At 39.4% G+C, this 22030-nt stretch overlaps 2 protein-coding genes across 4 annotated transcripts in view; one reads left to right on the top strand and one right to left on the bottom strand.

The window, feature by feature from the left end:
- Positions 1 to 22030, top strand: part of ASTN2 (astrotactin 2) — a 1113071-nt gene that overhangs the window by 748364 nt on the left and 342677 nt on the right. The gene's annotated exons all lie outside the window — the stretch shown is intronic.
- TRIM32 (tripartite motif containing 32) lies at positions 433 to 10773 on the bottom strand. Of its 3 annotated transcripts, none has more exons than XM_012553659.3 (2): positions 10629 to 10773; positions 433 to 4150 (listed from the first exon to the last, which is right to left on the bottom strand). In XM_012553659.3, exon 2 carries the CDS (start codon positions 4065 to 4067, stop codon positions 2124 to 2126), a length of 1944 nt encoding a protein of 647 aa, XP_012409113.1. In that variant the 5' UTR covers positions 4068 to 4150; positions 10629 to 10773; the 3' UTR covers positions 433 to 2123. The 3 variants fall into 3 exon arrangements, with proteins under 3 accessions (XP_012409113.1, XP_023363146.1, XP_031805285.1); XM_023507378.2 differs by having other exon boundaries at positions 10637 to 10773; XM_031949425.1 differs by lacking the exon at positions 10629 to 10773 and adding an exon at positions 9150 to 9680.

The following is a 22030-nucleotide window of genomic DNA, read 5'->3' as shown; positions in this document are numbered from 1 at the left end:
TGCTTTCTCCCACATTTTTCCCTGGGACAGAAGTGGCTAAAAGTTGGGATTTTAAATGCTCTATAGAAAAGGAATAGAAAGAAAGCACCAATACTGCCTGTACATTTGCAGTAAAGAAGAGTAGCTGAAACAGCATCCTGAATCCAGTCCCACATTTCCTTGGTCTATAACTTCATGCTGAGGTTACTTAAGGAGCAAAACACTAAGTAAAACATAGGGACAATGTGTAAGGATATCAAAGTATCCCAATGATAGATGGGCTAATAGGAAGTGGAAAAGTATTGGGAATGTTTCTGTCAAGGATATTGTATTAAATTTTCAGCAGCAAAATGTGTATTCATAGCTACTCCCTTAGTCATTGTTTCAGCAAAGGGAGATGGATCTCCTGCCACTAGTTGTTATGGCAGATAAAATGCTTTTAATAACAAGAGCTGTTTGTGATATACTTTTAATTGAATTAATTTTCCCTCCATTAATACAATCTTCTAAAATGAGACATAATTTCATAAACCAGTCCATGCTCTCTTCAGGTGAAAAGCCCAAGACAAATTAGTTCTGGGCTACCTTTAATTATATCATTTCCTTTCCTTTGGAAACTAATCATAACATGGGGGGAAAGTGGAAGTTTTTGAATAATGCAACCCAGAAAAACTGTTTTATTTTTTTAGTACTTATAGGGCTATGGTGCTTCCATTTCCAGGCAGCCCCATCAGTTTTCTATCAGTCTTCTGTGGCTGAAATTCAAAAAAAACTGAGGCTTAGTCAACACAAATATGCAGCCACTGATTCTTGAACGTCTTCACTCAAAAGAATATCTTCTTGAAAGAACAACCTTGCTTTCACTTTTGGAACTGTAATTAGAAGGCAAGAACAGATGGTAAAGACTCAATTTAAAACTGTGAGTCCATGACTCTAAACCTTAGGTGCCAGATAATTGTTCACATGCACTAGGAGTGGGATTTGCATTCCCTTTATGTGATGGTGCTTCTGGATACTGATGAGGAGTGTGTTTCTCAGTCTAGATCCTTTTGATGGTACTGCCTGCTAAGAAATAGAACTTCAGCTAAGTGAGCAATGGGATATAAAAACCACCTCCCAATATTTAATTAAAAGAAACAAACATTGGTAATGGAGAAGCTGCCATCAATTATTTAATGCTTAAGAAAGGAATGGAAATAAATCCTGAACCTGAATATTTTACACTCCATTGGGGAAATGTGGCTAAGCACCCGCCAAAGAGTTTTCCAGTAATGAAAATGATTCTCAATCCACTCCCACCCTTGGCCTTGTTTTACAAATTCTTAGATAAGTTGAGTAGACCCAAGGAAGTTGCTCATGAATAATGGGGCTGAATTACATCTTGAAGAGTACAAATAAATATATTATCTGTTAATGTTATTATTGATTCCAATTTTTTTTTAAACTTTGGCTAAGTAAAACACAAATCCCCTTAACAGACAATCAGCTTTCAATTTAGAGTTCTCTACTGGTCCACAAAGTCATTGCATTTTCAATCACATATGAACCTGGTGGTTTAAGATGTTGAAACATTCTAATCTGCAAAAACAGTATCCCCAATGTGGTACTTATCTTCTTAGGGAGCACTGGACTTGTTAAACATTGGTAAAGGTGAGTGAATCCAAAGGCAATACTACTGGGCTACATTTGAAATGCTACTGAAGAGCCATAAGGAGCTGGGGGAACAGGTCCCAGTAGAACATGCAGATCAGTCATCAGTGCAGAGAACCTTTTGTTGGCAGGCAGAATGCTTCTTGGAGACAAGCTAACAAGCCAAGAATCCAAAGGAGAAATAGGAAAATCAACAAGGGTTTGTTTGCTGGTGAGACATTTCTTAGTCTCTATGATGATTAAAGCTGGTGAAGTCTTGGAGAGGCCTAGTGGCTAGTCAGAGGCCAGCTAAACTGTCCCACATCCTCAATGCCAGTTGGTACTTTAAAGCTTTATTCTTAGAGGCAAACTAAAGGACAGGACTTCTAAACACTGAAGCTTGAATTCTAAACCTATCCAACTAGAATTAGGACACAAAACTAATCTATGGCATTAAGGACACCCACAGAGCTATCTGGAGAAAGGATGGCTAAGATGAAGAATGCCAGCTCCCTTTAAGGGGTAGAATATCTTCTTAAGTGGTAACTATAGATCTTGATGCAGTGATCCCAACAATCCAGTACCAGGAGCTGCCCTTTAGGAGTAAGAGCAATGTCTACAGGACAAATGAGTCCCTCCCGGATAAGGACATTGTAGCCACCTCCCTTAGGGAAGTGTAGGATCTCCTTTCTGCTGCTATCCGCAACAATGAGGTCCCCACGAGCATCCACACACATACCAGCAATACAGCGGAAGTCTTCATTCTCAGAGAAGAAGTGGCTGATCTGACGGCCCAGCTGCCCATCAGGACCCACAGAACCAATGGAGAAACCACCCTCAAGGTGGTGTTCAATCTGTCGATTCTCCAGGTTGAGGCCCAGCCCCTGGGTAAAATAGATAGTGCCCTCAGCATCACAGGTAACAAACTTGGGACGAACAGCACCACAGAGACAATTGAATTTGACGACTCCAGCTGATCGGTCAACTGTAAAACACCATAGCTTTCCTCCTTCCACATCAGTGACCACAAACTGGCCCGAGGGCAGAGCAGTAATGCCCCAGGGTTTGCTCAGTTGACTCCGATGGCAAGCAATACAATGACCTTCTAAAGTATACACTTTGACAGAGTTGTCATAACTGTCAGTCACACCAATCAGTCCCTGACAGTTCATGGCCACTGACAATGGGGTCAGATTGGGCAGATCAGCTCCAAGGAAACTGAGCACAAAACTGTCAATGCCACTGGGACTGCGCCGAATCTCCTTCAGAAAGCCTTTGCGGGAGAAGACCTGGATCCGGAAATTGCCTCGATCAGCCACCAGCACTTCACCCTGATTGGTGACGTGGAGACTGACAGGCAGGTTGAACATGCCTGGTGTGCTCCCCTTAGCACCCATCTTCTTAATAAAGTGGCACTGTTGTATGCTGGCTGCCGCCTCAGATTTTCGCTGACGAGAAGGCGAGGACCGGGGACTAGGAGTCATATCATCTGGGCTCCCATCCATCTCCCGGATTGTTATGGAGGTGGCATCAACCTCTTCAACCCAGGGCTCGTCTATATTGACTGTTCGGGGCTTCTTGACTGCCTGGCCAATCTGGAGTGGGCCAACATGGCCCATCTTAAGGAGCTCCACATCCTGTAAGGTCAGTTCCTGGGGTAGGTTGGCTGTCAGCTCTGGCTCCTCCTCATCAGCTACCTCTTCCAAAATAGCCACATCTGCCTGTTTGAGCTTGGCGAGGAAATAATCACAACGAGACACAGCCTGTACCTCTGCAATATTTAGCAAGTATCCCTGTTCTTCCATCACTTGGCTATTAGCCTTTTCCACCTCTGCCAGGGATCCTGTGAAGAATTTGCGTGAACGGGCCAGCTCCTGCTGGATCCGCCGTTCTTCCCGCCCGTATTCCTGTAGAACTGCCTTGTAGCGGCTCTGCAAGTCTTTGGAGACCTTTTCCAGGGTCTCCTTCCGCAGTTGCAATTCTTTGACCACCTCCCGCAGCTGAGCAAGCTTCTCACCAAAGTGATGGCGCCGCTCCTCAGCTGCCTCCTTGATGGGGAGCACAAAGTGTTTGGGCAATGAGTGCTTTGCTGTCCTACAGGGCTCACAAAGCAATATGCCACAGCTCTTGCAGAACTGTCTGGGTAGTCTCCGCCCACAGGTCCGACACATCAGCAGCGACATGGCCTCATTCAGCCCACCTGTGTCAATGATCTTCAGTATGGTCAGGTTGTCTGCTAGCAAGGATAAGTTGGTGATGCGCGTGACCTTGCTACAGAAGGGGCAGCGGACGCCATTGATGGTGTTTGCCAATAATTTCTCCAGACAGTGCCGGCAGACAGTGTGGCCACAATGAAGGAGCTTGGGGCGCAAAACCTCTTCAGTAAAGGATTCCAGGCAGATGGGGCATTCTAGCACTTCACGAAGAGCATCCAGATTCATTTGAGAAGCTGTAGCCATGGCCAACTGAGAGGAGCTTTCAAATAGTATAGCCTGAAACAGAGTAACTCACTGCTTGCTTTCATTCCATAGGGTTTTGGTTCCTGTCAATGAGAAGAGGGACAACAATAATTCATTTCCCTAGCCCCTAAACCCCACAAACATACATACAATCTATCACTGATAAAACCTATTTGGTTATTCCCAACTTTATTAGACAGACTTATCCCAGAGCCCATATTTTATATAGTTTAAAATTCAGTCCTAAAAAAAAATAAAAATAAAAATAAAAAAGGCACGAGGAGCAATAGCAGAGGAAGGAAGACACTAGAGATAAATACTGGTCTTACAAATTCAAATACAGCTTGTGTATTATGATGTACAGATGGCCAAAAGAGAGAGAGGAAATATGTATTAGTTGTGTGGGCAATGCAGAAATGTAAGAAACACATTGAAAACATAATTAACTCTCTCTTTTTTTTTTATTAATGTTCTAAGGAAGGGAAGAAGCATAATCAAATATATCATATTCAACTTTAAAAGAGTGAGGTAGAAGTATATAGTATATATATCTTATCTATATACTAATATATAGTATATAGTAAAAGTACTCAACTTTTAAGTATCAGCCCCAGATTCCTTGAAGATTCAATCTCTTCCACTAACATCCAGAACTAGATAAGCAAGGGAAGAAGATTAACCACCACAGATAATCCAAAAAGCAGATGCCAAGCACCTACTATACAATGTTATGTAAATGCTTACATTTACAACTGGCATCTTAGGGCTCCATACATGAAATCTCTCAATGCAAAACCAAGGGCTTCAGCTTTTTTTATTTGTTTCGTTTTGTTTTTGTATAAACTCTGGACCACAATGAAGGTTCCATTTAATGAATAGATACTGTGTGTATTAACCCACAATGCAACAATCCAGTATTTCTGAAGCTGACTCTATAGAAGGATTAATGAGACAATTCTATCAATTTTTGAAATGCCAGAAAATTTTACAGCTATAATTGTATACGTACATGCATGTGTATATATGTTTATGTGAATATACACATAGTATACATATAAATATGGGGAAAATTATACCAATTTTTTGGGCATAATTTTCCAATCTTTGCTTTCTTAAATTTTTATCTCATCTCATATCTCTCTCTCTTTCTCTCCCTTTCTTGATCCCTTCCCTCCCTCTTGGGGACACAGGTATGCTTGCCATTAGAGCATGAGTTCCCATGGTTGAGGTATCAGGCAAGGATACTGTCATTTAATAGACACTTGCCTTTATATATATATGTAAAAGGATAGAATAAGTTCCTCTTTTTTCTTCTACCCATAAATGTTACTAGATGGTGTAGTAGACATAGCACTAGGCCTGGAGTCAGGAATATCCAAATTTTACCTAGTTCATTTACAGGCTACATGACTCTGGACTATTCACTTAATCTTTGACTCAGCTTCTTCAAATGTACAATGGGATAATAATTGCATCTAACTCGAGTTGTTAAAAGGATCAAATGAAATATTTTTAAAGCATTTAATACAGTTTCTGACATAAAGTAGGCATTTAATATTTGTTTTTCTTTCATCACTCCCCAAATGCTAGATTAGTAGAGTCTGAGCATGAAGCATATTCTGTAAAACCAGCATGATAGATTCTAACAAATAAGATACATTCTTAGGGTAATCCTGTGTCATATATATCAGGGCAAAAAAAGACCCAAATGCTCTGAGATTGCCAAAATTAAAGAAAGCTAAAAGAAGAGGCATCTTTGCTTTTTTCACCAAGGCTTAGAGACCTTGACCCCTTTCCAAACACCAATCAACTTGGAGCCTCACTCAATATCTTCCAAAACAAACTACCACCTAATTTAATTATACAGGATCCAGTGTGCATGTGAAAATATTTGAATTGAATCTTAAATTTTTATAGTACTTTAAGGTTTCCAAAGTGCTTTTTCCAATAGAACTTTGCAAGGTAAGTAATCCATTTTACAGATGACAAAAGTGGAGGCCAGAGAAACATCATGGTTACTATGTAGCAATACTGAAATTAGACTACAGGTGTTTGTACTCCAAACCCAATACTCTTTCTACTAACACCATGGTTTATGTCTATTCAATGAGAAGAGATTCAGCTCAGGACTTTCAACTTGCATGCACTTATAGAAAGGAAGTGACTTCTCTGTACTGGTTCTATGATCTGGAACAGAAAAGAAGAATCCTAATATGCTTCAATAGCCTTAAGCCATGCCTGCCTTGGAAGCACAGTTCTTTAAGCATATTAGGCAAGACAAGAGTGGCTAAATTTCCCACAACTTGTCCACATCCTAGAAGATCATCTAATATGGGAGAAATCCCAAAATAAAAGGTAAGAGACAGGCTATCATTAAATGGAGAGGCTTTACCTACTCGGGATATTAGATCCTCAAACAAATTAAGCTTTCAGTTGAAATCATCCTACCTTCCTACATTGACATGAGTGGATGTACTAGCAGGCATTTTCTAAAGTCAACTTAAGCTGATGGCAAAAGTATAGTTTTCCAGCTGGAGGCCTTGAAATATAATGTGCATTACAAATATCCCTTTCCCAATATACATATTTATGCTGTTTATGGACCAGACCAGTTTAGGTAGCATTTTGTGGATTATCCTCTCCCCTACTTTTATCCAAGTTTTCTAAGATACAATTTCTTGTCCTGAATAAAAGAATGACCATTATTAGGTAAACAGCTGGCTTCATACTTCACATATTCTCCCCTGGGGAATGTTCATATATATATTCCAGAGCAGTTGGTGGGACTAATAATCTTCAATGAGGCACTGTTACCTCAAACTGATATTTGCTCAGTTTGGTGTGCTAGAGCAGGGAGAGCCATTTAAGACTGTTCAGGTACACTAGCTGGCAACAGAGATTAAACTCATCAGGCAAGGACATCAGGCAAGCATAAACACTGGGGAGGGAAGGGGAAGAGAGGGTTTACAAATGACTCACTATAACAAAAAAGATAACCCCCAATCACTCAATCCTACTCTTCTTAAGAAAAACCACAGAGCCTGGAACACACAAGAAAAATAGAGGATCTGAGTACTTAAGCATAACAGAAACAAAACCTGTCAATGATGAAATCAAGTGCCATCAGTTAATTTGTTAATAGTAGGTTTGGTAGAAATTTCTTGCCTGTCTTCTGTCTTTGTCTGAATCTTGAAACAGAATTCCCTATATCTTCCACAAACATTTGGATATCAGAAACACTAATAACATCCTAGCAGCCAATATTACTCAGCTATGCCTGAAACAGCACAGTAGGGGGAGGGAAAAATCATCCTCCCACTCCCAGGTATTTCCAAACTCACCTCAACTTACTTGTTAAATCAGAAATAGAACAATGAAGTCAGATCACTTGGGTTCAAAACCTATTTCAGCTGTGTAATTTTAGACATGTGATTCCCCATTGGTGGGTCTCAATTTCTTCATTTGTAAAATGGAGGTGGTGATGGTCAAAATAATATCCGCAAAGATTGCGGAGAGGTAGAAGGAATTCTACCAAAAAACAAAGCTACCCTTCCTGACACCCTTCCCTCAAAATATTATAGAGGGATAGGATTCAAATCTGTAAGAGGCCTTAGAGATATAATTTCCCTTGCAAACAGATCAGGAAACCAAGTCCCAAGAGATTGTGATTTGTCCCAAGTCACATAGTAAAGTACACAGTACACAGCCAGAATCTGAATCTGGTCTTTTAATAAAAATCCAGTATTCCTAAAGTCTTCCCCTTCTTTTGAAAATCCTCTTACCAACATATGTGCCTCCTTATTCTGCAAGGGCAGCATCACAGGAGAATTCTATAAGGCACTTAAAAGTAACTTCTTATATTATGAAGAAGCAGGATTGTGTCTGTTTAAATTGTTAAGAATTTGAAGAAATCCCCATTATAGCATACCAGACACTTGATTATTCAACCTGTTTGAAGACTTCCAAGCAGCGGGAATTCATGTATTTTGGCAAATGATATAGGACTAGAGCTCTAAATAGTTCTTGCTTTCAATTTTGACCTATCCCAACTCTCTTAACCATGCTTAGTCTAGTATTTTAGGGCGTGTGATTTCGTGATATTCTATATCTCATCTATACTTTAGTATGGCTACTTAATATTATTAAACTATGTGAGTCATGGCTGAAACTAATAATCATCTGATAGCCAACCTTGTGGATATGAGCTCCTCCTTACTTAGCTAAGGTGGCCCTTGGATGAGAAATGCAAAATATATTCTAGGGTATTTACTCAAAGTCTTTACAAATTGGACTCCTCTGTCGAAGCTTAAGTTCACCTGGTATAGCTTGTAAAAGCCCAGGATTAGCTCCCTTTCATGTCAAGGCAAGGGATTGGAGAATTTCTGAGTTTAAATTAAAAAAAATCCAGTTGAGTGTAGCTGTAGGATCTTGTCTAAGTAGACAGAGGGTATAGTGACTAGAGTCAGAATGATCTAAATCTTTAATGTGGTCTCATTCACTTAGTGGATGTGTGTCCCTAGGCAAGTCATTTAAGACATTAATCGCCTCAGTTTCTACATCTGTAAAATAAGGCTAACAGCTCCCAGGATTGTTGTAAGGATCAAATGGGATGATGATTATAAAGTATGTAGTAGTGTCTGGCACATGGTAAGCTCTATATAAATGTTAGCTATTATCATTACTATTGCTATTACTATTATCATTTATTGCCAAGCAGTGTCTCAGAAAACAGTTGGTTCTTTCCTCATCACTGTTACCAACTGGCTCTATTATTTGCTGAGTAATGTCATCATCCACTCTAAAATGTCCTGGAGAAAGGATAATGGCATTTTAATTTCTTTTTTTGACTTCTGTGCTATAATATCTTGAATTTTACTGGAAGGGACCAATCATTTATTTAGCTCCTACTGTGTGTTAGGCACTGTACTCAGCATTTTACACATATCTCATCTGATTCTTACAAGATTAAGTGACCAGTATCCTACAGCCACTAAGTGTCTGGGAATGAATGTAAACTCTAGTCTTCTTGACCCCAGTCCCAGAATAACTACTCTAACACATATCTACCATCAGGATACTGACCTTAGAATGGAGTTCTACCGAGCCTCATCAGCCTAGCTGGACTAGTGTCTTGCAGAGCTTCAGATTTCATGAATCCAAAGATCATCTGATCATTTGCTAGGTCTCCGGAGAATTATTCAGGAGTGATTTAAACTGGACCGCCTCTGGGGTCCCTTGCAAGTCTGGGATTTTGAAGACCTTTGTATTTCTCCCTGACTTGAAGAATACAGCGAGCAGCCATTTTCCCATTCCAAGTAGAAAAGTGACAGCCCGTCTGCTTTATCACTTTCTAGGCCATCTGTATTTGGCTTCTGGTGAGTTCTGTGTACTGCAGGAGGATGCTACATGAAAACCTCAGCTTGGACTCTTCAGTGAAAGTAACCAGGCTGTCAGAGGGAGGTACAGACCAAAACTATACTCTTATCACCCTCCGAGTTCCTAAAACATGGGAAGTTGAAGCTATAAGAGCCATTTAGACAGGCAACGTTAGCATACAGAATTTCAGCACTAGAAAAGGGGATTGTGCAATCCCCTTCATTTTAGAGAAAAGGAAACTGAGACTCGTTGGAGTCTGTGCCTTAGGCCTGACATTCTAAGCCTACTAGAAGAACCCAGCAGAAGGGCAGGGCGAGAGAAAAGGGAGAAAGCCTCTTTCCAAACCCCGCGCATCTTCCTTCCTTCCTCCTCAGTTTCACAAATACGAGCTTATCCGAGGTCAGACAACTAATTAATAAACTAGCCTGGAACTCTTCTGAGCCCTTTCCACCATGAACGGCAGGTCTCTAAAAATCTGTTATAACGGGTGCTATAACGGGGAGACTAAGCAGGGGAGAGCTCAGCTTCGCGTGCCCTTAATGACAGGCCATGAGGGGCGCCCTCCTGAGAATGGCCGCCCTGGGGACCAGCGAGCCCCCGGCTGTCCGGGTCCCGCCCCTCACCGGCTGACCCTTCTCTGGGGCACGGATGTGACCCCGGAGCATCCTGGCTCCTCTCCGCCGAGCATCCCAGCCCCCTGGGCACCGCACCCAAATTGCCGTTTCCACAGCTTGGCCAGAGCACCACCTCCGGGCCCTCCCTCGTTTATGACCCTTGCCCATTTCTCCCGCACTTTCCCAGCGACCTCTGGAAGACCCCTTCCCACCTGGCTCCTCATGAGGTCATTCTTCTAGAGCGGCTTCTTCCCCCGGCCCCAAGATAAGGTGCTCTGCCTCCTCCCCAGGTGCCCACCATTAGCTGCATTCCCAGATGCCCCCCCGAGAGCTGTTCTCCCCCTTGCACCAGCCCAGGGGCTGGGAGGGTCTCCCGCGGGCCCCCTCCGCCCCGCGCCGCCCCGCCCCTCCCCCCTCGGGGTTTCCTAGCCGGGCCGTTCCATTCCCGGACGAAGCACGAGGCGTGGCCAGAGGTGGACCGCTAAGGCCCTCTCGCTGCCCAGGAAGGGGCACGCACCCTCCGCTCCCCGTTCCCGCGACCCCCGGTCTCCCCCGCCCCGCCTCTCCCTACCTCGCTACCTGGCCGCCTGCGGCTCTCGACGCAGCCTTTACCGACGGCTTTTCTGCGCACGCGCGACCGGGCTCCCCCCCGGAGGCCAGCGAAGGTTCGGCGTACCGTCTGTCAATCAAACTTTGCTTCCGCCTCCTTCCACCTCGGAGGTGTGGGAGTTGTAGTTTTTCCTCCAGCTTAGCTAGCTTGCCTGGGAAGGGGATAGAAAAAATGGAGAGCGTGGAGATAGATGAGGGAGGAGGAGGAGACCAAGGAGATCGGCTGCTCCTTGTGTCAGCGATGTGGCAGGAGGCAGAATGGGAAGCATTGTAGCATCTAGAACAGAAAGAGACTTTCCCTGGAAATCCAACCAACTCCCGGGCGTCCCCGATGGGGAAACCGAGATCCCAGTCATGGAGCATTTAATAAAGGCTCCCGTGTGCCCGCACTGGGCTGGGGTGCCAGACGCACAGACGGAGCAGCTTCTTGGGATGAGCCTACTGTCTGCTGAATATAGGTTACTATTGCATCGGAAAAGATATACATCAGGCCCTCAAAAAGGGCAAGAGAAGATACCCCATCTCTAACCCCACTCCCTTAAAGAGGACGAAGTGTGAAACATTGCCTATCTTTTCAGACTTTTTCAATGTATTGATTGGTTTCCTTGGGGTATTTTTCTTTTCGCTCTCTGTTTCTCTCTCTGTTCTCTCTCTCTTCTCTCTCTCTATCTCTCTGTGTGTGTCTCTCGCTCGCTCGCTTTCTCTCTCGCTTCTGTCTCTCTATCTCTGTGTGTCTCTCTCGCTCTCTCTCTCTTTCTCTCTCTCTCTTTCTCTCTGTCTCTGTCTGTCTCTTTCTCTCTGTCTCTCTTTTTTTCTCTCTCTCTTTCTCTCTCTCTTCTCTCTGTCTCTCGCTCTCTCTTTCTCTGTCTCTCTCTTTCTCTCTGTCTCTGTCTGTCTCTTTCTCTCTGTCTCTCTTTTTTTCTCTCTCTCTTTCTCTCTTCTCTCTGTCTCTCTCTCTGTTCTCTCGCTCTCTCTTTCTCTGTCTCTCTGTCTGTCTCTTTCTCTCTGTCTCTCTTTTTTTCTCTCTCTCTCTTCTCTCTGTCTCTCTGTCTCTGTCTCTCTCTCTCTCTTCTCTCTCTGTCTCTATCTCTGTGTGTGTCTCTCTCTCTCTCTCTGTCTCTTTCTCTCTGTCTCTCCATCTCTCTCCATCTCTCTCTCTCTCTCTCTCTCTCTTTCTCTCTCCCCCCTCCCTTTAAAATTTTTTGTTATATGAGATCCCTTTCCTGAAAGAGGAAAGGAAAAGAGATATTGGGAAAAATTATGGTGATATGAAAAATAAGAAAAAAATGAGCAATAAATACAAACATATATGAAGTAGTTAACGACATATACAAGGTAATAGGGTTGGGAAAGGCTTCATGTAAAGCATGATGCTAACATATGTCTTAAAGGAGTAAAAAGATCTGTGAAGCAGTGGTAAGCAGGAAGTAAATTCCAGGCATGAAGGATGACCAGTGCAAAGGGACAAAGATAGGAGATAAAATATCCTGAGTAACAAGAGAGAAAGCCATTTTGTCTGAATCACAGAGTAAGGGAGAAAGAATAATGTCCAAAGAATTGGGAAAGAGGTCGATGCTAGTCTGGAGAGGGCTTTAAAAACTCAACACAGGAGTCTATGATTTATTCTCAAACAAAAGAAAATCACTGTATTTGATTGAATACAAGAATCATATCTCTAGATCTGAGCTTACTGAAAATTACTTTGGAAGATTGTGTTGGGTGGACTGGATTGTGAGACAGTTGAAATGGGGAGACAAATTAGTAGGCTCTTTTCTAGAGATCTTAAATGACTTACTCAGTGGTCCCAGAGGTATTAAGTGGTAGAGTCAATATTCAAACTCAGATCCTATTTCTCCAAGTCTGAAGTCTCTTTCCACTCCACAGGCTTGTTCAAGGTCATACAGGTATAAGAGGTGTGGAATTTGATATAAGTGTTTATGTAATTGGTATGAGGGAGATTGAGCTAAGAGATGTAATATAGGCAGTGTGATATATTGGGAAGAGCTCTAAAATGTGAGTCAAGATACCTGTCTTTGAACCTCCCTTTCTAGTCTCAATTTTCTCATTTACAAAATTAATGGTTTGGACTAGACAATCTCTGTTTTTCTTCCTACCTCTAAAACTTTATTTTCTGTTCTTTCTATGTTTTAATATCCTTTTTAGTGCTAACTTTCCTTATTCTATGTTCTAAAATTACTTTCAGCTCTAACATCCTATAAGGAAGTAACACTTCTAAGTAATGATTTCTAGAGAAGTCACATTATATGAACAAAGAGTCATCTGGTTCCCCTGAAAGCATAGGATCACAGTCACATGAATGGCAAAGAATCTTGTGCCTAGTATTAGAGGATTGAGATCCTCTAGAAAAATTGATTCCAACCTTTTAAAATATGTGAACTCTCCACAAGTATTGTGGGATTCATTGATTGAAGCTATGCATGATAATAAAAAGTAAGTAATTTGGGTAGCAAAATTATAAATTATATAAAATTAATAAATATTATAAGTAATTTAAATATATGCTAATATAGACATAATATATTTTTGAAAAATAGAAACATGAGGGATATTCAGTTCATAGAAGGTACATTTGCTTATGCATTATGTACCTTAGCATATTGAATATTTTTTTAGAGCTAAATAAGGATTGAATTTGTACTGTTTGGAGCACATCTTCAGGGATCCCTTGAAATAACTTCACAGTCCCCTGCCTCTCCCAGGCCCTTGACCCACAAATTGGATTCTCTAATTTTGCAGTTTGGAAAAGTGAGACCAAGAGAAATGAAATGACCTCCACAACCTCACATAGCAAGGGAAATGACCATTAGGAGCTTAGGTATTCTGACTCCAAAATAAAATGCCCTTTCTACCTTAGCATAGTTTTGTGCTGGTTAGGCTCTCCAGGAATAGTGTTCCCAGGGGACCCTGCATCTTTATTAGCAGACTTATGTGTCCTATACCAGGGAACTCAGCATTGCACCATCATGAATAGGGGATATGTTAGTAGTCTGAATGATGAGCTGATACAAGGGAGGTTTCACTTTCACAGTTGCCCAAGGCACCACATTCTCTAAAACATGCTTCTTCTTGCTGATGGCTGATTAGCTTTCCTAGAGGAGCTGTAGACCAATGGTTTCTGGGCAGTTTCCAAGGCAGGCTGCAGGTATTCTGTCAGAGTGTCTATGGCCATGACACTGAGCCCACAGGACTGAGTAAAGTGGTAACAGGAGAAGTATCAAAGAGGTCACCGATATTATGGCATCTGTGGCAACAGGTGTTGAATGTAGGAATGAACTAGGGAAACACTTTGGCCTTAATTCCACCCCAGTTTCTGCCTCTTTTCCTCCCTTTTTTCTCCCATTCTGACTTGTATCATCTGAATCTTTTGAATTAGAAGGAATGTTAAAGCTCATGTTTCTAAGCAGGAGTCCCAGAAGTTCAGTGCATGTGGGGACAGAGGACCTGAATTCGAATACCATTTCTTGCTACTGAATACCTATATGACATTGGATTAGTTGATTTACACCTCTGGCCTAAGTTTCTTCTTGTATAAAATAAGTGGATTAGGCCAAATAAATGAAGAAAGAAATGGCCAGTATCTTTGCCAAGAAAACCCCAAAAAGGGTCATGAAGAGTCAGACATGACTAAAATGACTGAAATGGGACAAATAAATGATTTCTAATGTCTCTTCTAGCCCCAAACCTTCTGATTTCTGTAAAGTCAATGACAAGTGGTCAAAGGAAAAGTATTTCATGGGTTACTTACTCACTGTGGGAATTCAGGCAATTCAAATATGTATTAAGTACCTATTGCATATAAGGTGGTACTAGGCATTGGAAATAGAGACACAGTTTGAAATAATCTCTTCCTTTATCTAAAATTATCTGCCCTACTCTTTTAACCCTTTGCTCTCTTTCTCAGATCAGGGCTCTCACCTGGGACATTTGGTCAAATCCTTGCCTTCTAGACAAGCCACTTTAAAAAAAAATGTATCAGAATACATTCTGTTCCCTTAGGGCCTTCTGTAATTTCAACAACTATTTATTGAGAAGTGTAATTTATAGTTCCTGCTCTCAAAGGATTTATAATCTTTTAGAGACAACAAATATCATTCATTTATTCAATAGAAACTTATTAAATGCCTGCTGTATATAAAAAAATTCTTCTTGGAGCTGAGAGATAAAAAATTAAAAGAAGACATTGTCCCTGTTTTCATGAAGCTTACAGTCAAGTAAGAAGATAAAAATTAAAACATATGAAATTAATACATGATATTACATAAATTATTATATTAATTTATTAAAGTATTGCAAATGAGAGATCCAAAGGTGAAGGCTTCACAGTGGAAATACAATGTAATATGAGTTGGATTTTAAAGTAAGTAAGAATTTAGTAGCTAAAGAGGTGGATGGAGAGCATTCCCAGCAGAGGCTACAGCAAGAAGTACCAAGAAATGAGCAGAAACCCCTATAGAGCTGAAGACCAAGCAAGCAGTATGACATGCAGAGGAAAAGCCCTGTGATGAAAGTCAGGAGTCCTGATTTTTAATATGTCTCTCTAAGAACCTCAATTAGCTCACAAACAAAATGAATGGTTTAGACTAAATAATCTATGAGGTGTAAGAGACATCATGGTACATTAGGATAACAGGAAATTTTAACTGGAGCTGAGGCAGGAGGATAAAGTAATAGGAATCAAGGTTGGTGAGGCATCAGATGAAAGAATGTCATGAATATAAGATCAATGAAAAATCAAACTCTATTCAAGAGATAATAGAAAGTCCTAGCAGATCTTTGAGTCAGTGGGTAGCATGACTTGATTTATATACAAGAAATATATTCTGGCAATAGAATGAAGATATGCATATATACAAACTAAGCAATTAACAATACAAGATGAAGGCATAAGGTATCACAAGATAGGATGTGATAAGTGCTAAATGATTCATGCAAACCATAAATGCTACGAATTCACAAGAGAGCACAGCAGTCTCTGCAGTTTGGGAATATTTCCTTACATTAGAGGAACATGAAGATTGCAAAAGCTTGAACCACCAGCTGTGTAGGACATCTGTCACTTTCAAAACAGATAACAGTCAGATCTCCTATAGTGGGGAGGGAGAGGAAAGGGAGAGAATGTCCGGTCCATGTACTGCCTGCAAAATCATTTGCTAAGGCAACCACAGGCAATGATGAGCTGAAAGCTAGGTACGACAATCTTCCTACTGCTTGAGTTCTAAAAGTTGATCATTTTGTACAGCCTGTGAATGATATTATAAATATCCAAATGGCTGTTGGCAGAAAAAAGGTTCCCCACCTCTGACCTATAGCTTGGGTAAACTTGGGTGGGCAATAAGTTGCAAATTACAGAGAGAATATTAGAGATTATTTTCAGTTTGGGAGCAAGGAGTTCCTGAACCATTTCCAAGGTAGAGATTTGGTGAAAACCATGTGTGAAATGGGACAGAAAAGAATGTGAACAAGTAGAGCAACTTGGCCTTTAAGAGAAACAAATGGTCATTTGGCCCTTCTTAGAAGAATGGGAGAGAACCTACAAATTCCTAAGCATTCTATTTTACTTTCATACAACTCTAGTACAACTCAGGTTATTGTTCTTGGCTTTCCCACCTCTGCCTCCCCTCACCAAACCTAAATTTGCTTCTTTGCAACTTCCCATTATTTCTGGTTCTAACATCTGGGGTCAAATCTAATGACCCTTTGTTCTGACATTTCTTTGAACACTAAAAGACAATTGTCATTTCTTCTCTTAGTCTTTTTTCCTCCAGGCTTCTTGGTCCCTTCAAATGTTCCTCATGTGGCAAGGACTAGTTACCCTTTTGCAGGACACACTCCAGCATATTAGCAGTGTTTTAAAATTCAGGTTCCCAGAATTTCATACAATCCTTCTAGTGGGATCTAAGGCCAAATACAGGTGAATGAATCATCACCTCCTTATTCCTGGATGCTGTGCCTCTTTTGGGGCAGCCCAAGTTCTTCTCCTCCCCTCTTCCTCCCTCCCCCTTCCTCCCTTCTCTTTCTTCCCTCTTTCCTCCTCCCTTTTCCTTTCTCCCTCCTCCCTTCTTCTTTCCTCCCTTCTCTCTCCTCCCTCCTCTTTCCCCTCCCCCTCCTTCCTCTCCCCTCCTTCTTCCCTTCTCTTTCTTCCCCCTTCTCTCTCCTCCTTCCTTCATCTTTCTTATCACATTACTTTCTGATATTGAGCTCAAAGTCCACTAATATCATCTTTTCCCTGCCCCAATATCTTTCAGACCAAATGTATTTAATGATTTTTCTAACTTGTACTTTGATAAATGTTTCCTGTTTAACTTGAGTATAGGACTCTATATATCCAAACCAAAATTTTAAAAATTCTTATTAAGTTCAGCTGTCAAGTTCTATTTGTATCCTGACTATAATTCACTATTGAACTCTTGATTGATATGCAAATTTGATGAGCATTTTATCTGTGCCCATATCTAAATCATTGATAGCAATGTTAAAGCTGATTTATATGTTTCTATAGCAAGGAATCCTGACCAAACGGACATTCAACCATTGACAAATGCTATTCGAATCTATGTCTTTGCATCTTTTCCAAAGACAAGTACTTTTTCAAGGCTTTTAAGCCCTTGTTATTATTGTTCAGTTGGGTCTAACCCTTCATGACCCTACTTGAGATTTTCTTAACAGGAATACTGAAAGGGTTTATAGATGAGGAAAATGAGACAAACAGGCTAAGTGACTTGCCTGGGATCATACTAAAACACTGACTAGCAGGATTTGAACTCATGAAGATAAAATTACCTAGACTGCTCCACCTAGCAGCCATTATTAAATATAAGAAAGATTTATGGCAGGACTAGAAAAGAGTAAATGTTATCCTAATTCTCAAATAAGAAAAGAGACTCTATATTCAGGGGTCCTCAAACTTTTTAAATAGGGGGCCAGTTCACTGTCCCTCAGACTACTGGAGGGCCAGACTATAGTAAAAACAAAAACTTGGTTTTGTGGGCCTTTAAATAAAGAAACTTCATAGCCCTGGGTGAGGGGGATAATCTTCCTCAGCTGCTGCATCTGGCCCCTGGGCCGTAGTTTGAAGACCCCTGCATAGGCCAGGAAGCTTGACAATGATTCCTGGGAAAATTCTAGATTGGATTATTAAAGAGATGGTTAATAAACATATAGAAAAGCAAGTAGCCATTCCAAGGAGTCAGCATGTTTTATCAAGAACAAGTTATGCCATGATAAATGTGGAAATAGATTTATAAGAATTATACGTGTTTAACCTATATTGAATTACTAGCTGTCCAGGGGAGGGGGGAGGTGAGAAGTGAGGGAAAAAAAAATTTGTAATGTAAGGTTTTGCAAAGGTGAATGTTGAAAACTATCTTTGCATGTGTTTTGAAAAAGAAAAAGCTATTTTTTTTTCAAAGAGTTATGCTAGGCTAAATTTATTTCCATTTTTGTCATGGTTATTAAATTGGTATATAAAGGGAATGCTATGCATTCGGAATGAGATTTCCCTTTCTATTATTTCTTCTTGTGTTTTGTTATTTTTATATAGAAATGCTATTACTTTTTGAGGGTTTATTTTGTAGCCTGCAACTTGGATAAAGTTATTAATTGCCTCAATTAGTATCTTTGTTGATTCTCCAGGATTTTCCAAATGTACTATCATATCAGCAGCAAACAGAAAAAGTTATATTTCCTCTTTATTCCTTTAATTTATTTTTCTTGTGTTATTGCTATTGCTAGCACTTCCAATATCAAATAATAGTTGTGAGAGTGAGCATTCTTCAGGGCTTCACTACTGCATCTATTAGGAAAGATTTTAGTGTATCTACATTGCATATTATATTTGATTGCGGTTTTAGATAGATGCTATTTAGGACATTAAAAACAAAAAGGTCCTCTATTTCTATAGGTTTTTTAGCACAAAAGAGTGCTATGCTTTGTCAAAGGCTTTTTCTCTCTCTTTTGAGATTATCATGTTGGTTTCTAATTTTTGTTTTCTAATATGATTATGTTGATTATTTTCCTAATATTGAACTATTCTTGCTTTCCTGGTATAAATCCTACTTAGTTATAATAAATGATTTATTGGATAAATCACTATAGTGTATTTAACAGGATTTTGTTTAAAACATTCAAGTCAATATTCAATAATGATACTGGCCTATAGTTTTCCATCTATGTTGTATCTTTTCCTGACCTAGGTATTAGGATTGTATTTGTCCCCGAAAAGGATTCTGGAAGGATACTTTATTACTTTATAAGAACAATTTGTGAAGTATAAGTGATGTGGCTGATACAGAGCTCCAAATGTTGGAGTTCAGTTATGTGAAGAATTCACAATAGCGATTTTTTTTTTTTTTTTTTGGCAAAAAGTAGGTTTATTTAGAGGTTACAGACAAAATGAAAAGTACAATAGAATGGTAACTATGAAACACTGTTGAGAACATGTAGTTAGCAAGAAAGGGATTTTAACAATTAATGTTGGAAAAGACAAGTTTCCTGGTAGAACTTCCTGGTCAGAATAAAAGGAAATATTCCATGAAGTTGGAATGTGCCCTTAGCCTGATAAGGCTAAAGCCTAAAATGTTTTTAGCACCTTAAAAGAATTAGTTAGCTATGGGAAGGAGAAAGATACCATAAAGTACAGTGGGTTTGAGAGGAGAGAATGGTAGGGGGATGAAAGAAGAGACATCATGAAGCAAGCATGGTTGGGAGGACCAGAGAAAAGACCATCCTTTTATACACATTGACTTCTTCAGACAATTCCTATTTTTCTTCTCTACTTTGTGCCTTTAGAACTCACATCTTGAACATTTCCCTCCATCTAAATAGGAAGGGAAAAGGAAAAAGAATAAGGAGAAAATGGAGGTTAAGGGATGGATTAATCTTAAAACAAATTCTTACTAAGAGTATATAGGACCATGGTATGGGGGAGGATTAAGGGGAAAGACACTAGGAGGTAGAATGACATGGTAAACTGACCCAAAAGAGTGGGGCAAAGTTAGCATGGACCATAAGCAGATTTCTAGGGAAATTTAACCTCAGGACATGACTAGGATTTCTGAGGAAATGAGCCGCCCCCAATCTCCACAGAAGGTAGGTCTCAGGGGCTTGACATAACTTGGATTTCTGACTGGACAACTTCCATAGAGGGTGGGACCACAAAACTAAACTTATCTCTATCAGAGCCTTTTCCCTGCCTGCCCCAGGGCACAATTCCATCAGTGTTCCAATTTCTCTCTGCCAACCACACCCAGCTACTGAGGACCTCATAAATACTACTTGTTAATCAAAAGTTTCATAAGAATTTTCTGTGAATTCATCAGGATAATTTCTGTCCCTTCTTTTCCCTATCCTTTGCTAATTCCTTTACAACTAGATTTATTTACTTTTCTGAGAGTTATTTAAATTGAATTATTTAAAATCTCTATCCAGTCTTCTGATGGTTTGGGTATTTTATGTTTTTGAAAGTACTTTTCAATTTCTTTTGTGTTCTCACTTTTGTTAGCATAAAACTATGAATAATATATTCTGATTATTCTTTTATTTCTTCTAGTTTTGTTATGATTTCACCTTGCTAATTTGCTGTTTTATTGATTTGATTTTCTGTCCTCTTCTTTTTCATCAGAAGAGCTGTATTTGTCAATTTTTAAAATCATTTCAAAGAACCAGCTTTTAGTTTTATTTATTTATTTCTATTTTTTTGGTTTCCAATTTATTTATATTTCCACTAATTCTAATATCTCCTCTTTTATGCTTATTTGGGGTTTTTAAATTAATTTTTTTTGACTTTCATATTTTTAAAGTGCATATTCACTTCAAAAATCCTCTATTTTTTATTTTTATTATTAATTTTTTGTAGGACTGCTTTAGCTGCATCCCAGAAATTTTGGTAGGTTGTTTCATCATCATTATTTTATTTTACATAGTTATTAATTGTTTCTATGATTTATTCTTTGATCCACTCATTATTTAGGGTTCTTGACACTATTTTTATAGGGTTATGCCATCTTTCACACATTCATCCTCTGTTACTTGGATTTATTTTCATCTTCTATATGCATCCTTAAAAAAAATTAAGTTGGTTGATGAGTTTCCTTTTATACACATTGACCTCTTTAGACAATTCCTACTTTTCTTCTCCATTTTGTGCCTTTAGAACTCACGTCGTGAGCATTTCCCTCCATCTAAATAGAAGGAGAAAATGAAAAAGAATAAAGGGAAATTATAGGTTATGGGATGGATTAGTCTTAAGTAAAACAAATTCTTACAAAGGATATACAAAAATATTTATGGCTCTTTCTGAGGTTCCCCTAAATTGGGGGATGGATGACCTGTTCATCCACATATGAAATGATGTAGTGAAGCAGAACCAGAACAATTTATACAGTGACAATAATATGATAAGGATGATCATAATGACCAACCATAATTCCAGAAGACTAATGATGAAACATGATACATGCTTCCTTAAAAAGAGGTAAAAGACTCAGAATTCAGAATGAGAATTTTTTTTTTCTTTTGGATATGATCAATGTAGAAATTTATTTTTCTGGATTATACATACTTTAATAGAGATTTGTTGTTGTTGTTCTCAATTGGAGTGGGGAGGAGAGTTGGAATGGAAAGGAAAAGAGGTGAATTTTTGTTGATTGAAAATAAAATATATTTTTAAATAGTTTATTGTTAATTTAAGAGAGGATATTTTTGCTGAATGTTGAAATTGGAAGCCATACTGCAAAGCATTGAAAAGTGAATGAGAGGAGTAAGTGAAGGAAAATTATAGGCAGTTTTTTGAGTTTAGCTGTGAAAGGGAGTAGAAATATAGTATAATAGTTTCAGGTGTATTCTATCTTGTCAGGAGTCCATTATCCTTAATTTATGGGCCCAAAATCCATACTAACCAAATACTATCCAAAATCCTGTTATTTTCTTAGCCAGTTATTCATTTCTAAAATTATTTTTTAAATTGTATCTTCAATATCCCTTACCTTCAGTGAGCAATAGTGTGGAAAACACTACCTATGCTCTTATGTACTTAGAGTCTTTGCCCAAAATTTTTAATGTTTTGATAATACTTTTTTAGGCTCTTTCTAGAAGGATCCTTTGTATTCACACAATTCACCAAAATGGATAGTAGTTATATGTTTTGATAAGTCTTGAGAGGCTTAACATTATGTTTTAGATGCTATGTGCACTTTGGGAGGATAATAAATCAATTTTTTATTCTAATGGGTCAACAAATAGCTGCCTCAGTATTCCTGAACAGGAATTCTTCATTTCTTTCTCTGATCCTTAGTGAATAATCTCCTATGTAATAGCTTCTGTGGAGAAAGAAGCATCTGCTTCCTT

Source organism: Sarcophilus harrisii, chromosome 2 (genome assembly GCF_902635505.1).
Source record: "Sarcophilus harrisii chromosome 2, mSarHar1.11, whole genome shotgun sequence".
NCBI lineage: Eukaryota > Metazoa > Chordata > Mammalia > Dasyuromorphia > Dasyuridae > Sarcophilus > Sarcophilus harrisii.
Note: the sequence above shows the minus strand (reverse complement) of the source record. Positions and strands in the feature narration are given on the sequence as shown.

What these genes read in the sequence shown, in the direction of transcription:
- TRIM32 (XM_012553659.3), bottom strand. Translation starts at nt 4,067, where the DNA reads ATGGCTACAGCTTCTCAAATGAATCTGGATGCTCTTCGTGAAGTGCTA.